Genomic DNA, 12,834 nt, shown 5'->3' on the forward strand with positions numbered 1-12,834 from the left:
AAAACCCTAAAAAGATCCCACCAAAAATGCAACAATCAGATAACTCCAAATCAAATATGGAAGGCAATCAAAATAATAATAAAGACAACAAAACTCCTACGGAGGGTTCAAAAAATGCAGACTTACCTCACGAGAAAAATAAGGAAATTATTTCCTCCAAAATGCACTCTTCAAATGACAGGGCAGTAAAAGCTTGTTTTCAACCGAATGAACGCGAACATGCTACTACTGAACGAGTCCGGAACAATACAGGAGGTAAAAACACGCAAAATAGGGAAATAAAAATCGCCGCGCATAACACCATTAAGAAAAAACCAGTGGGAAAATATGCAGTTAAGGGAGCGACAAAACATCCCTCAAGTGTAGAGAGCAAGAAAATTGTTCAAACTAGCCAAGAGAAGAAGATGGAAGAACAACAAATTTTGGAGATTATGAGAAGCATAGAAAAACAACAAAGGGAAGATCCTAATTTTCAAAATTTTACTAACAATCCATTCATGACACAGGTTTTTACACCGGATAAAGCATCAATGGAACTTGCCGAAAGGCTGAATAAAACAGCGAAGGAGTGCTCTCGTGAAGAGGAGACAATGGAAAATGCTATGGATATGGATTTAAATAGTCCAGCCAAAGAAGTGAAACAAGGGACTGAGGCTCGCACTACAAATGAAGATGGTTCTAAATGAATGGTCTTATTTGGAATTGTAGAGGAGCGGGTGGTCGCAACTTCCACTCTCTAATAAGAGATTATATGCGTATCCATAATTTTAATTTTATTGCTTTACTTGAACCTAGAATTAGTGGTATTACTGCTGATAATGTTATAAAAAAGATGGGCATACCAAATGGCACCAGAGTTGAAGCTAATGGATTCTCAGGTGGGATTTGGTGCCTTTGGAAAGACAATTGTCCTAGCATCACTGTGATGTCTACGTCTCAGTATTTTATTCATCTTAAAGTGCAGTTGGATGCTATTAATTTTTGGTTTTTAACTATTGTGTATGCGAGTCCTAATGCAGGTCTTAGAGAATTTACCTGGCAAGAAATTCGCACTCTTAGTGCTTCAATTTCAGGGCCGTGGTGTTTAGCTGGAGATTTTAATACTGTTCTGTATGAGAGAGAAAAAATCGGCGGTGCTCCTATAAATCACCGCTCTGTTGCTTCTTTTGCTTCTTGTCTCTCTGATTGCAATCTTTTTTATCTTGGCTTTGCAGGTCATTCGTTCACCTTTCATCGTGGTAACCTTCACGAAAGACTTGATCGTGTGGTTTGCAACTCTGCTTGGCAACAAATGTTTCCCTCAAGCTCAAATGTTCATCTCTCGCTCTCGAGTTCAGATCATTGTGGGCTTTGGTTTCGACCCCAACCTTATACAACGAGATGTCGCAAAAATAATTATTTTAAATTTTTAGGGTCTTGGCTTGACCACCCAGATTTTGATAATCAAGTGAGAAATTCTTGGTATATCTCATCTGATTGGCGGGATAATATGAACCGCACATCTACAAATCTCAAAAGTTGGAACAAACAAGTTTTTGGAAATATTTTCAAACGTAAGGAGCGTATCCTCAGAAGGTTGGAGGGTATAAATAGGGCCCTTCATGATGGTCCTAATGATCGCCTTATTCACCTCAAAGCTAACCTTTGGGAGGAGTATCGCCAAATTACTCAGCAAGAGGAAAACTATTGGTTCCAACAAGCGAGGAGTAAATGGATAACCTTGGGTGATAACAATACTCGTTACTTTCATCAATCTACCTTAGTGAGAAGACGCCAAAACAAAATTATGGCTCTCCAAGAAAATGATGATAGTTGGATTTATGATGAAGATACGTTGAAACAACATGTTGTGGAGTTTTATAATAGCCTCTACACAAGCCAGGGGCTGAATAACTCAAGCTTCACAACTATTTCTACATTCCATGTCATTAGAGAAGGAGACTTTGAGCATATTGGCTCTATTGTTACCTCTCAGGAAGTTCGTAAAGCTTTATTTAGTATGAAAAGTTACAAGTCCCCAGGACCCGATGGATTTCATCCTTTATTCTTTAAGAGCAAATGGGATATTGTTGGAACCTCAATTACAAAATTTGTTTCTGATTGTTTTAACAATCCAAGCAAGATCAAAGAAGTGAATCAAACACTCATTACTTTGATCCCCAAGTGTAATGAACCAGCTAAAGTTACACAATTACGTCCTATTGCTCTTTGCAATGTTATTTACAAAGTTGTAACTAAAGTGGTGGCTCGGAGAATTAGATCTATCCTTCCTTATGTTATTTCTAATAATCAAAGTAGTTTTATTCCAAGTAGAAGTACTAATGATAATATTCTTGTTTTGCAGGAAGCTATACATAGTTTGAATCAGATGCATGGAAAAAAAGGATTCATGATTCTAAAAATTGATATGGAGAAGGCATATGATCGGATCGAGTGGAGCTTCATCAAAGAAACGCTGGTTCTTCTAAATATCCCTAATAATATTCGAGAATTGATCCAACATTGTATTTCATCTGCCTCTATGAGTATAAACTGGAATGGGGAACCCACTTCTAGTTTTAATTCCTCTAGAGGGCTTAGACAGGGAGATCCTCTTTCCCCTTATCTTTTTGTTCTTGCTTTAGAAAGATTGAATCATTTTATTCAGGATAGGGTAAATGAAGGTAGATGGAAACCATTATATTTTGGTAGAGGAGGAGGTCCTAAACTTTCTCATATCTGTTTTGCCGATGATTTAGTCCTGGTGGCTGAAGCAAATATGGATCAAGTCATTCTTATCAAAGATACTCTAGATAGATTTTGCTTAAATTCTGGTCAGAAAATTAACTTTAATAAATCTAAAGTTTTCTTTTCTAGGAATATTGTTGATTCTGCTGCTACTATGCTTAGCCATGGTCTAGGAATCGAGAAAACTCATGATATAGGAATGTATTTAGGTGCCCCTATGATACATCAACGAATTTCTCGCAATTCTTATACTTTTATTATTGATAAAATGCGAAAGAAATTATCTACTTGGAAAGCTAATAATCTCTCTTTTGCAGGAAGAGTAACCTTAGTGCAGTCTTCTTTGTCTTGTATTCCAGGTTATGTCATGCAAACAACAAATATTCCCGCTTCAATTTGTGAAGAAGCGGAGAAAATTTGTCGAGACTTTATTTGGGGTTCAACCAATCAACACCGTAAATGTCATCTTATTTCTTGGGAGAAGATTTGTCGTCCCAAAGAGGAGGGTGGTTTGGGTTTTAGAAATCTCCGGATTTTGAACCAAGTTTATAAACATAAATTGGCTTGGCAAATGGTTGCGGATCCTGATAAGCTTTGGGTTCAAGTTATGAGAGCCAAATATAATTGTGGTTTCCTGTCTACCCCTAATATTATTGCTCGAAGTAACTCTTCAAACATTTGGAAAGCTATTGTTAAAGCATGGGAGCATGTCAAACCTCACATCAGATGGGTGATAAATGATGGTCATGGAACTCGTTTCTGGAAGGACATTTGGATACCAAATTGTGGTGTCTTGGAGGATCGATACTCAAACCTTATTCCTATGGGTGAAATCGAGTATTCTGTCTCTAGTTATGTGATAGACGGGGATTGGAATTGGAATATGTTGGCCACTCGTCTCCCAGAGTCTATTTGTAATTTGATTGCAAAATTGAAGCCACCTATTGTCGGAAATAGTGATATTCCCAATTGGAATATGTCCACGGATGGAAATTTTAGTATTAACTCAGCTTATAAATTTCTTAATAGAAATGATAATGATAATACTAATGTTAGTCCTTTGTTTGATCAGGTTTGGCAGTGGCGAGGTCCAAATAGAATTCGCGCTGTTCTTTGGAAGCTAGCCCATGGATCATTGCTGACAAATGCAATCAGAGCACACCGCCAGATGACAACAGATGATACATGTCCCAGATGTCAATCTTACCCGGAAACCATAATGCATATGCTTCGAGATTGTGAGGACGCTCAAAACTACTGGAACCAGTTCATCAACGGAAGATAATTGGGCCAAGTTTTTCAGTCTTGGCTTGTACGGTTGGCTGGAATGGAACATCACTACTAAACATATTGGAGCTAGCAACACGGATTGGCCTACCTTTTTTGGTGTTTCGGTTTGGTCTCTTTGGAAGGATCGCAATAAACTAGTATTTTCTAGAGAGACAGAGCTTACAACGCATCTCACTTCAAAAATTATAGACATAGCTTATCAGATTGAAAAAGAGATGAAGTTCCCTCTTGCATCTCGATCTGTAAACCCGTGCCGGAAATACATACATTGGTCAAAGCCTCCGCCTGGGTTTTTCAAAATAAATACAGACGGATCGTTTGTACACGGTCAAGCGGCTTGCGGAGGAATTATCAGAAATCATAATGGAAACTTTGTTAAAGGTTTCATGTGTAAGCTTGGGTCGGGAAATGCTCTCTTTGCAGAATTAAAAGGAATTCTCCTTGGCCTTCAGATAATGAGAGAGATGCAACTTACAAATGTCATTCTTGAAACAGATTCCATACATGCCATCAATATGATCCAGAATCGTCATACCTCCATTTTTCATCTCCAACCTCTACTCCAGGAGATCATAAACCTTATCAACCTCTCAGGATCGACTATTCGTATAAATCACATTCATCGTGAAGCAAACACTTGTGCCGATGCTCTTGCTTTAAGGGGTCATCAAGCGGATTTTTCCCCTTCTATGTTAGATGTTATTAGTCCTAGTATTAATTTGCTTTTTGATAAAGACTTAAGGGGAGCTTGTTCCTCTGTAGTCGGTCCTTAGTTTTTTTTATATTCCTTATCTTATCAAAAAAAAAAAAATGGTTATTAAAACTTGTTATTTCGATAATAATCTCTTTCCACGACATTGATTAAGTACACGTGGCGTAAATAGTAAATACTTTAATTTCTTAACTTTATGGTTCGAATTAAATTCAATATTTGATCAATGCATATAAAAAAAAAAAAGTTGAGAGATGTGTAAAATAAATCAACTTCTTAAATAAATTTCAATTTCAATTACCTCAAAAAATATGTCTTTGCAACCGTACGATGGAATATCTTGGTTTTAAAAGAAAAACTCTAGAGTTTTTCCCTCATCGCATCAATAGCACAAAATAATATCTTCACTCTTCTAACTTCCCTTGGTTGCCAATTTCAATTTAGTGGTAAAAACACATGTCTTAAATCTGAGAGGTCCTAGATTTAAACCCTGTTAGTTAGTGCAGGTCTTCTCTGCATAGATTGGGCCAACATCCCCTCAACTAAATTTTGGTATTTCAAAAAAAAAAAATTATTGAAGAGCATATTTGTGGCATTGGCGTCATGTTGCATTGTCTCCACCCCTAAGGTAAGGGGGATCATATGCCGGCCGAATTTAATGGAATAATTACAACAGTACATGTAACATAATAATATCATACACTATCTGTCAAAAATAATAATAATAATATCATACACTAAACTAAAACAAACATTGAGATTTTCACCATTTAATTTAATCATAGCAAAACCTTTTTTTATGTATAAAGTAACACTAGATGAGGCATATTGGTTGATTTATTGAAATCAAAGTCTTCAAGATGGTAAATCTAAATTCTCTGGGTTGCTTTGTTGTTCACATAGCTTTCATTACTTCCCTTAGTTTCACCACATCCCAAAGTCACATAAACGAAATTGGCAATGATATTACCAATAATGCCCTTTTCATATTTGGTGACTCTACTGTTGATTCTGGCAACAACAACTTTATAGATACTATTCCTGAGAACAAAGCAGATTATAAACCATATGGACAAAATGGGGTTTTTCATGAACCTACCGGTCGATTCTCTGATGGCCGTGTCATTACAGATTTTATAGGTATATAATGTATGATTATGCCTATACTTTATATTGAAAACGTGTCTGGGGTCTTACATGTGTTTGTGTTTGACACCGCCACATACAAATTATTGTAAGTACGTGTCAACGTGTCAATATCAATTGCATCTATAATATATCACTGTGTTTCATCATCATAGGTGTGTGCTACTGATTTTTTATTGATATCTAATGCAGCTGAATATGCAAAGTTGCCTCTGCTTCCCCCATTTTTAGAACCATGTATTGATTATAGTAATGGTGTCAACTTTGCTTCTGGTGGAGCTGGTGTTCTTGCTGAAACCAATCAGGGACTGGTAATCCTTACACATATTGGTTAAGCATGTTGTTATGTTAAATATTGACTTCTTTAATTGTGTTTGGATAATTATTTGATAAACATGTTTTAGCATATAATTGACTTGATAATATTTAAATCATTTATGTTTGAATGATTTTAGTTTTACTCTAAACTGCGTTTTTGTCCCTCTAATTTTGATAAATTTGCGATTTTTACTCCTTAATTTTCAAAATAGAACTTTTGGCCCTCTAATTTATACAAACTTGCGATTTTGGCCTCTAACTTTAGTTCATTTTGCAAAAGCATGACCTTCCACTGATTTTGACCAAACCAACGCACATATGACAAGTGACTCACATGCCACATCAGCATGTTTTGCCATGTGGACAATGATCCACATGTCACGTCAGCATGATTTGCCACGTGCGCATTGACTTGGTCAGAGAGCCAAAATTGCAAATTTGTGAAAGTTTGGAGACCAAAAATGCTATTTTGAAAGTTAATGGGCCAAAATCGCAAATTTGTGAAAGTTAGAGGGCTAAAAGTATAATTTATCCTTTTTTTTTTAGTATTAATGCTAGTTCTCCGGAGAATAGGATTCTGGTAATCTAGAGTTCGACCGCGAGACAATTAAAGCCTAGCTAAGAATTGTTCCCACCAAAAATCGAACTCGGGTTATCCTGAACAATTCGTCCTAGGGGAGCTTATTAACCACTTGATCTCAATATCATGATTTGTTTGAATGATTTTACTTTATAAGCAAGTTAATGTAAAAGGTAATGTAAAGTTTCTAATTCAGCATAAAATTAAATAGGTGATTGATCTTCCAACACAATTAAGGAATTTTGAAGAAGTGAGGAAATCACTATCAGAAAAGCTTGGAGAGCAGAAAGCAAATGAGTTTATTTCAGAAGCAGTTTATTTCATTAGCATTGGAAGCAATGATTACATGAGTGGCTATTTGGGTAACCCAAAAATGCAAGAAAAATACAATCCTGAACAATATGTTGGGATAGTGATTGGAAACTTGACACAAGCAACTCAAGTAAGAATCTATTTAAATTGGTTTGATTCTTTCATAAATACTTATATCGTCAAGTCGTCAACCAAACACAAATATGATTTTAGTCCTTGTAAGTTTTTTTGTTTGGTTTTAGTCTCTAGAAATTTTTAAATTGATGGTTTTAGTCCTAATGACATATGTGGCCCAATATAATCATGACGCGTGGCACCACGTGTTCCAATAAGGTGACTTTAGGGATTAAACAATTGTTTTTCAATTTACAAGGACCGAATCCAAACACTATAATTGCTGAGACTAATATTTATATTAACAGTTTGATTATTCTATGTATACAGACTCTATATGAGAAAGGTGCTAGAAAGTTTGGATTTTTAAGTTTGTCTCCATTGGGTTGCCTACCAGCCCTTAGAGCTGCAAATCCTGATGAAGCAACCAAAGGTGGTTGTTTTGGAGCAGCTTCTTCTCTTGCTCTAGCACATAATAATGCTTTGAGTAATGTTCTCATAAGCCTCAACCAAGTCTTCAAAGGGTTCATGTACTCTAATTCTAACTTCTATGATTGGCTTCAAGATAAAATAAAAAACCCCACAAACTATGGTATGTATTTCAATCCCATTATTAATTTCCATTTTTTACCATAAGTCAATATCTATAATGGCTCTGTTTGGTAAAAAAAATAGCGGATAGTTGATAAACTAACTTATAGCGGATGAGCTTATAGCTAGCTTATAGCGACTAAGCTAGCTAATTGAATTTGTAGTGTTTGGTAAAATTACCGGTGATACTAGCTTATACGTATGAAATGACATAAAAATTATGTGTTTAATTAATATTTAATTTTTTCAAGTAAGATGATAGGGTAAAATTGGAAGAAAAATGATAAGCGATAAGTTATAAGCTCGTAAGCTACTTGAAATAGCGTTTGAAAAATAAACTATAAGTTAGTAAAATAAGCAATAAGCTCTTTTTGAAACACATTTACCAAACATGTCTGTTTTGGTCGTATGAGCTTATAAGCTCAAAATCTGGCCTTACCAAACAGAGTCAATGTATAATCTATGTAGCATTGATACTTCATATTTAAAGCAGGTTCGGTGTTTGACACTAACGCATGTATTTGCACTAAGTTATTTTGTTTTCTCAAACTATTATCAGTAATAACTTTTTATGTTAGGGTTATGTCCGCGCCTATGTGTCAGTGTTATCCAATGTGTGACCAATCAATTTTTCTTTTTAAATTTTGAATGAAGGTTTTAAGGATGGGATTAATGCATGTTGTGGAACTGGACCATATGGAGGTATCTACACATGTGGGGGCACCAAGGAAATTAAAGAGTACAACTTATGTGACAATGTTGAAGAATTTCTATGGTGGGATTCTTTTCATCCAACTGAGAAGATTCATGAGCAATTTGCAAAGGCTTTATGGAATGGTCCATCTTCTTTAGTTGGACCATACAATTTAGAAAGACTTTTCAACAATGACATCAAATCCATGACTATAGCTGATGTAGTAGATGTCCCAGAAATTGATCATGGATATTGAGTTTATTTTAAAAATAACAATAATAATAAAAATAATAAAAAAAATCATAATAACTCTAAATATTTTTGTCACAACACTCTCTAATGCCATGACCGGCGCACAGATTAACCATACGAAGATACGAAACTAAATAAATACATCATATAAGAAAAACAAAATCATTTAGTGTCAACATTGACAGATCAAGGGTGTAAACATATGCATTTTGTTTTTACTTGTCTAATACTCAACTACAATTTTCTACTGTTATAAATTAAGAATTTGCAATTGTGAATCATGAATCAATATAAAGGAAATCATGTAGTTGAAATATAAAACAAAAATTAGAGACTGTATATTTATCAGTTAGGTAATTAGATGTTAACTGATTAGTATCAATTGTATTTTAACCTTAGTTAAGCTTTTTTGTTATTTCTGCTATAACTAACTAATTCCTATCACTTTACTGTTTCTAGCTAATATAAATAAGTAAATTAGAAAACAGTTCCATTCTGAAAAACAAGATTCAACTCCAAGAAAGAAGAAGAAGAAGAAAAAAACCAGAATCAGAAAAATGTTGAAATCAGTATTCAACAGACAGAAACAACACACATCATCATCATCCTCGTCGTCATCGCGTCCATTCAAAGAATACTACACAGAATGGTTCAACACACTCAAAAACAATCACCTTCCATTACTACGTCGTTCAATCTCTGGCGACTCTCTAACCGTCCTCTCAACCCACGTTGAGCTCCTCCATCAACACTTCCAATCTTACTACCATACCCTCGATGCAGCAGCTATCACTGACCCTTCTCAAATCCTCAACCAAGATTGGCGTAACTCGTTAGAAAAACCTCTCCTTTGGATCTCTGACCTCCACCCTTTCATCTTCACTAACCTCGCTCGTTCTTTTCTTGAGGACGAAGACAACAATGAAACCGATGATATTGATCATGATCTTGATATTTCAATATCGTCAGTTTCAGACCGTCCATGGCAAATAGCGATGGCGTGGAGGAATCCATCAGAGACTTTGATAAGACGTATGGAAGAAATAGAATGTGGTTTGAAATCGATAGTTCCAACGCTGAATGAAAGACTAGCGAATGCAGAAGGCGGTTTTGTTGATCGCGTTGTTGGTGATTGGTTTTCGTGTAAAGATCGTGGTGATAATAAAGGGAAAGTTGTTTTAGGAAATGATGTGAAGGTTTATATGGAAGAGTTTGTTAGTGTTTTTCTTTACGCGAATCGGTTAAGAAGAAGTGTTCTTGTTGATATTATTAGTGCTGCTAGTCAGGGCCGGCCCAACATATGTTGAGGCTTAAAAGGTTTTAAATTGCGGTTGCGGTCGTGGATGCGGTTGCGGTTGCAGGTATTGCGATTGCGGCTAATGCTGACACTGCGATGCAATTGCGGCCGTTGCGGCGTGAAATAATTTTTTATCCGCACAAACATAGAAAAAATACTATAATTATTGTAATTCCTTATATATCTTTTACTTATAATTCTATATAAATTTTAATTCATTTTTAAGTCATCGAGACATAAGAAGACAGAAACTCTAAAATGAAAGGACATAAAGGAAAAAATAAAGGTGAGATTCTCTGAATTTTTATGAAAAGGAATATTGGATTGAACCGTTGCGGCCGTTGCAGTCAAAACTCCGTTGTGTTGCGGTGAAATGCTGTTGCGTTGCGGTTGCGTTGCGGCATCACGTGTGATTTGAGTTCACACCGCAATTGCGGTCCGATGCGGTTGCAGTGCCTACCGCATCCGCAATATTGCGGCCGCATCAGCTGATGCGGTCCGCAATTTAAAACCTTGGCTTAAAGCGAAAAATTAAATGAGGCCTTTTAGAAATGATTAAAAAAAGGCTTAAATGCAGTTTTACCCCCCCTATTTTGAAAAATGTGGAATTTTACCCCCCCTATTTTAAAATGCGGAATTTTACCCCCCCTATTTTATAATTTGTTGGATTTTGCCCCCCCACCAAAATTTTGCACAAAATCTGCTTCTGAGCCTCAAGTTCAAAGCTTCGCACAGAACTCAATTTGGATCAATAATTCACCAAACTGGTACTGAAAGGATCGCAATCGAGTTAGTTTTCCACAGAATCAAACTCCACTAAATTTGGAGTTACAGAGAGAGATTAATTACCGTTTTAGTGAAGGTCTGTTCAAATTAATTATCGTATGAAACTACTACTGGTATTTTTGTCATTCCTCTCACCCTGCAGCTCATTTTTTAATACTATTTACATGTATGGAAATCTAACGAAATTACCCTTGTTGGCATTTCAATTTCGTCGAATTTGGAGTTACGATGTGTTCAGTAGACGATGTTGAATTTGAAGATCACAAGTAGATTTCTGCAGAATTAGTAATTGGACATACCTTCACTAAAACGGTAATTAATCTCTCTCTGTAACTCCAAATTTAGTGGGGTTTGATTCTGTGGAAAGCTAACTCGATTACGGTCATTTCGGTAGCCGTTTGGTGAATTATAGATCCAAATTGAGTTGTATGCGAAGCTTTGAAGTTGTGACTCGAAAGCAGATTTTTTGCAGAATTTTGGGGGACATACCTTCACTAAAACGGTAATTAATCTCTCTTTGTAACTCCAAATTTAGTGGGGTTTGATTATGTGGAAAGATAACTCGATTACGGTCATTTCGGTATCCTTTTGGTGAATTATTGATCAAAATTGAGTTGTGTGCGAAGCTTTAAAGTTGTGACTCGAAAACAGAATTTTAGGGGGGGCAAAATCCAAAAAATTATAAAACAGGGGGGGTAAAAGTCCGCGTTTTAAAACAGGGGGGGTAAAACTCCGATTTAATCAAAACAGGGGGGGCAAAACTGCATTTAAGCCTTAAAAAAAAGTTTGTCAAAAAAAATAAAACAAATGATAAAAAACAAATATTAATCCTTTTATACAATAATAGTTGTCACACCTCGGCTAAAACAATTGTTTTATATCTAATATTATTTTTAATTACTTTTTTCAAGTTTTCAAAAAATAGTGGGATTGGTCCCTTTGATTAGTCGATCCTAGGGCCGGATATCAAGTTTTTAAAAAAAAAAAAGAAAAGAAGTTATAGGTAATTTTGTAAAAAATAGTTTTTTTTGATAATTTTTTGTAAAATATAATTTAATCACTTATGAATAATTATAATAAATCATCAGGTCAAAAAATTAACTTTGTTAGTGAATTAATTATATTGGTGTACTGCTCACCAAGAAAGCAATTACGGTGGTGGTGGTGTGTTGTTATTCAAACATTGGAAAATGAGGCTTATTAATAATTTTTGGAAAAATAAATTGAAAATGCAACAGTTAAGTTTCGATCCTGTGACCAAGAGCTAAAAAATGCAAGGCCTTCAGCCGCTGCGCTATTACTAAAATACTGTCAACAATTAGGAACAAATATCTCTATATTAAAAATTGAGGTATATTTCCCCAACAAAAAAAAAACAATTGAGGCCTATTTCTTGGCCCAAATTTTGGGGGCCTAAAGCCCTAACTTCACTTGCTTTGGGCTTGGGCCGGCCCTGCTGCTAGTGTTTATCAAGCTGCATTGTTTCTTGAAGGTTTGTCTATGTTTCTTATCCGGTTTCGAGATCATGATTTGGTTAATGTTGTTGAACATTCCAAGAATTTTTCATTTGATCATGTCAAAGATCATAAAGAGTTTTGTCTTTCAAGATGTCACTGAATTTTGGTTCAACTTCAATCATCATCAATGGAAGAAAAAGGAAAACTGGCTTCAAATTTTGTGTGTGTTATGTAATTTCTTTACTTTGTTCTTCTTTTATGTATCAATATGTATCATAGTGTTAATGTGAATTGAAGTTAATTAGTTGAATTTTAATGTGATCTTGAGTATTGAGTATTGAGATGTCACAGTTTCTGTGTTTATGATGTATAGTACAATGCAGGATTTGCAGTTACTGTATTTGATTTTGATTTGTGAGTAGGAATATATTGATATCATCGCGTTTTGATCGGATTTATTTTGTTAATGGACGAAAATATTGAATTTAAAGTGTAAAGTGAAAAAATCAAGGATTTTTATTTCAACAAAGTCGTAATTTAATATGATTTGTTAGTTAA

At 35.3% G+C, this 12,834-nt stretch overlaps 3 protein-coding genes across 3 annotated transcripts; all 3 read left to right on the forward strand.

Annotated features, from left to right (window-relative positions):
- Positions 1-4,232: 4,232 nt before the first annotated feature.
- LOC123923015 lies at positions 4,233-4,790 on the forward strand. Its single transcript, XM_045975665.1, has one exon. The coding sequence runs from the start codon at positions 4,233-4,235 to the stop codon at positions 4,788-4,790; it is 558 nt and encodes a 185-aa protein (XP_045831621.1).
- A 799-nt stretch (positions 4,791-5,589) lies between these two features.
- LOC123923016 (GDSL esterase/lipase 5-like) lies at positions 5,590-8,740 on the forward strand. Its single transcript, XM_045975666.1, has 5 exons — positions 5,590-5,869; positions 6,068-6,186; positions 6,985-7,215; positions 7,530-7,791; positions 8,445-8,740. Exons 1-5 carry the CDS (start codon positions 5,590-5,592, stop codon positions 8,738-8,740), a joined length of 1,188 nt encoding a protein of 395 aa, XP_045831622.1.
- Positions 8,741-9,251: 511 nt separating this feature from the next.
- Positions 9,252-12,604, forward strand: LOC123923514 (protein INAPERTURATE POLLEN1). Its single transcript, XM_045976202.1, has 2 exons — positions 9,252-10,027; positions 12,283-12,604. The coding sequence occupies exons 1-2, from the start codon at positions 9,294-9,296 to the stop codon at positions 12,434-12,436; spliced, it is 888 nt and encodes a 295-aa protein (XP_045832158.1). The 5' UTR covers positions 9,252-9,293; the 3' UTR covers positions 12,437-12,604.
- The last annotated feature ends 230 nt before the right edge of the window (positions 12,605-12,834 follow it).

Source organism: Trifolium pratense, linkage group LG4, assembly GCF_020283565.1.
Source record: "Trifolium pratense cultivar HEN17-A07 linkage group LG4, ARS_RC_1.1, whole genome shotgun sequence".
Lineage (NCBI taxonomy): Eukaryota > Viridiplantae > Streptophyta > Magnoliopsida > Fabales > Fabaceae > Trifolium > Trifolium pratense.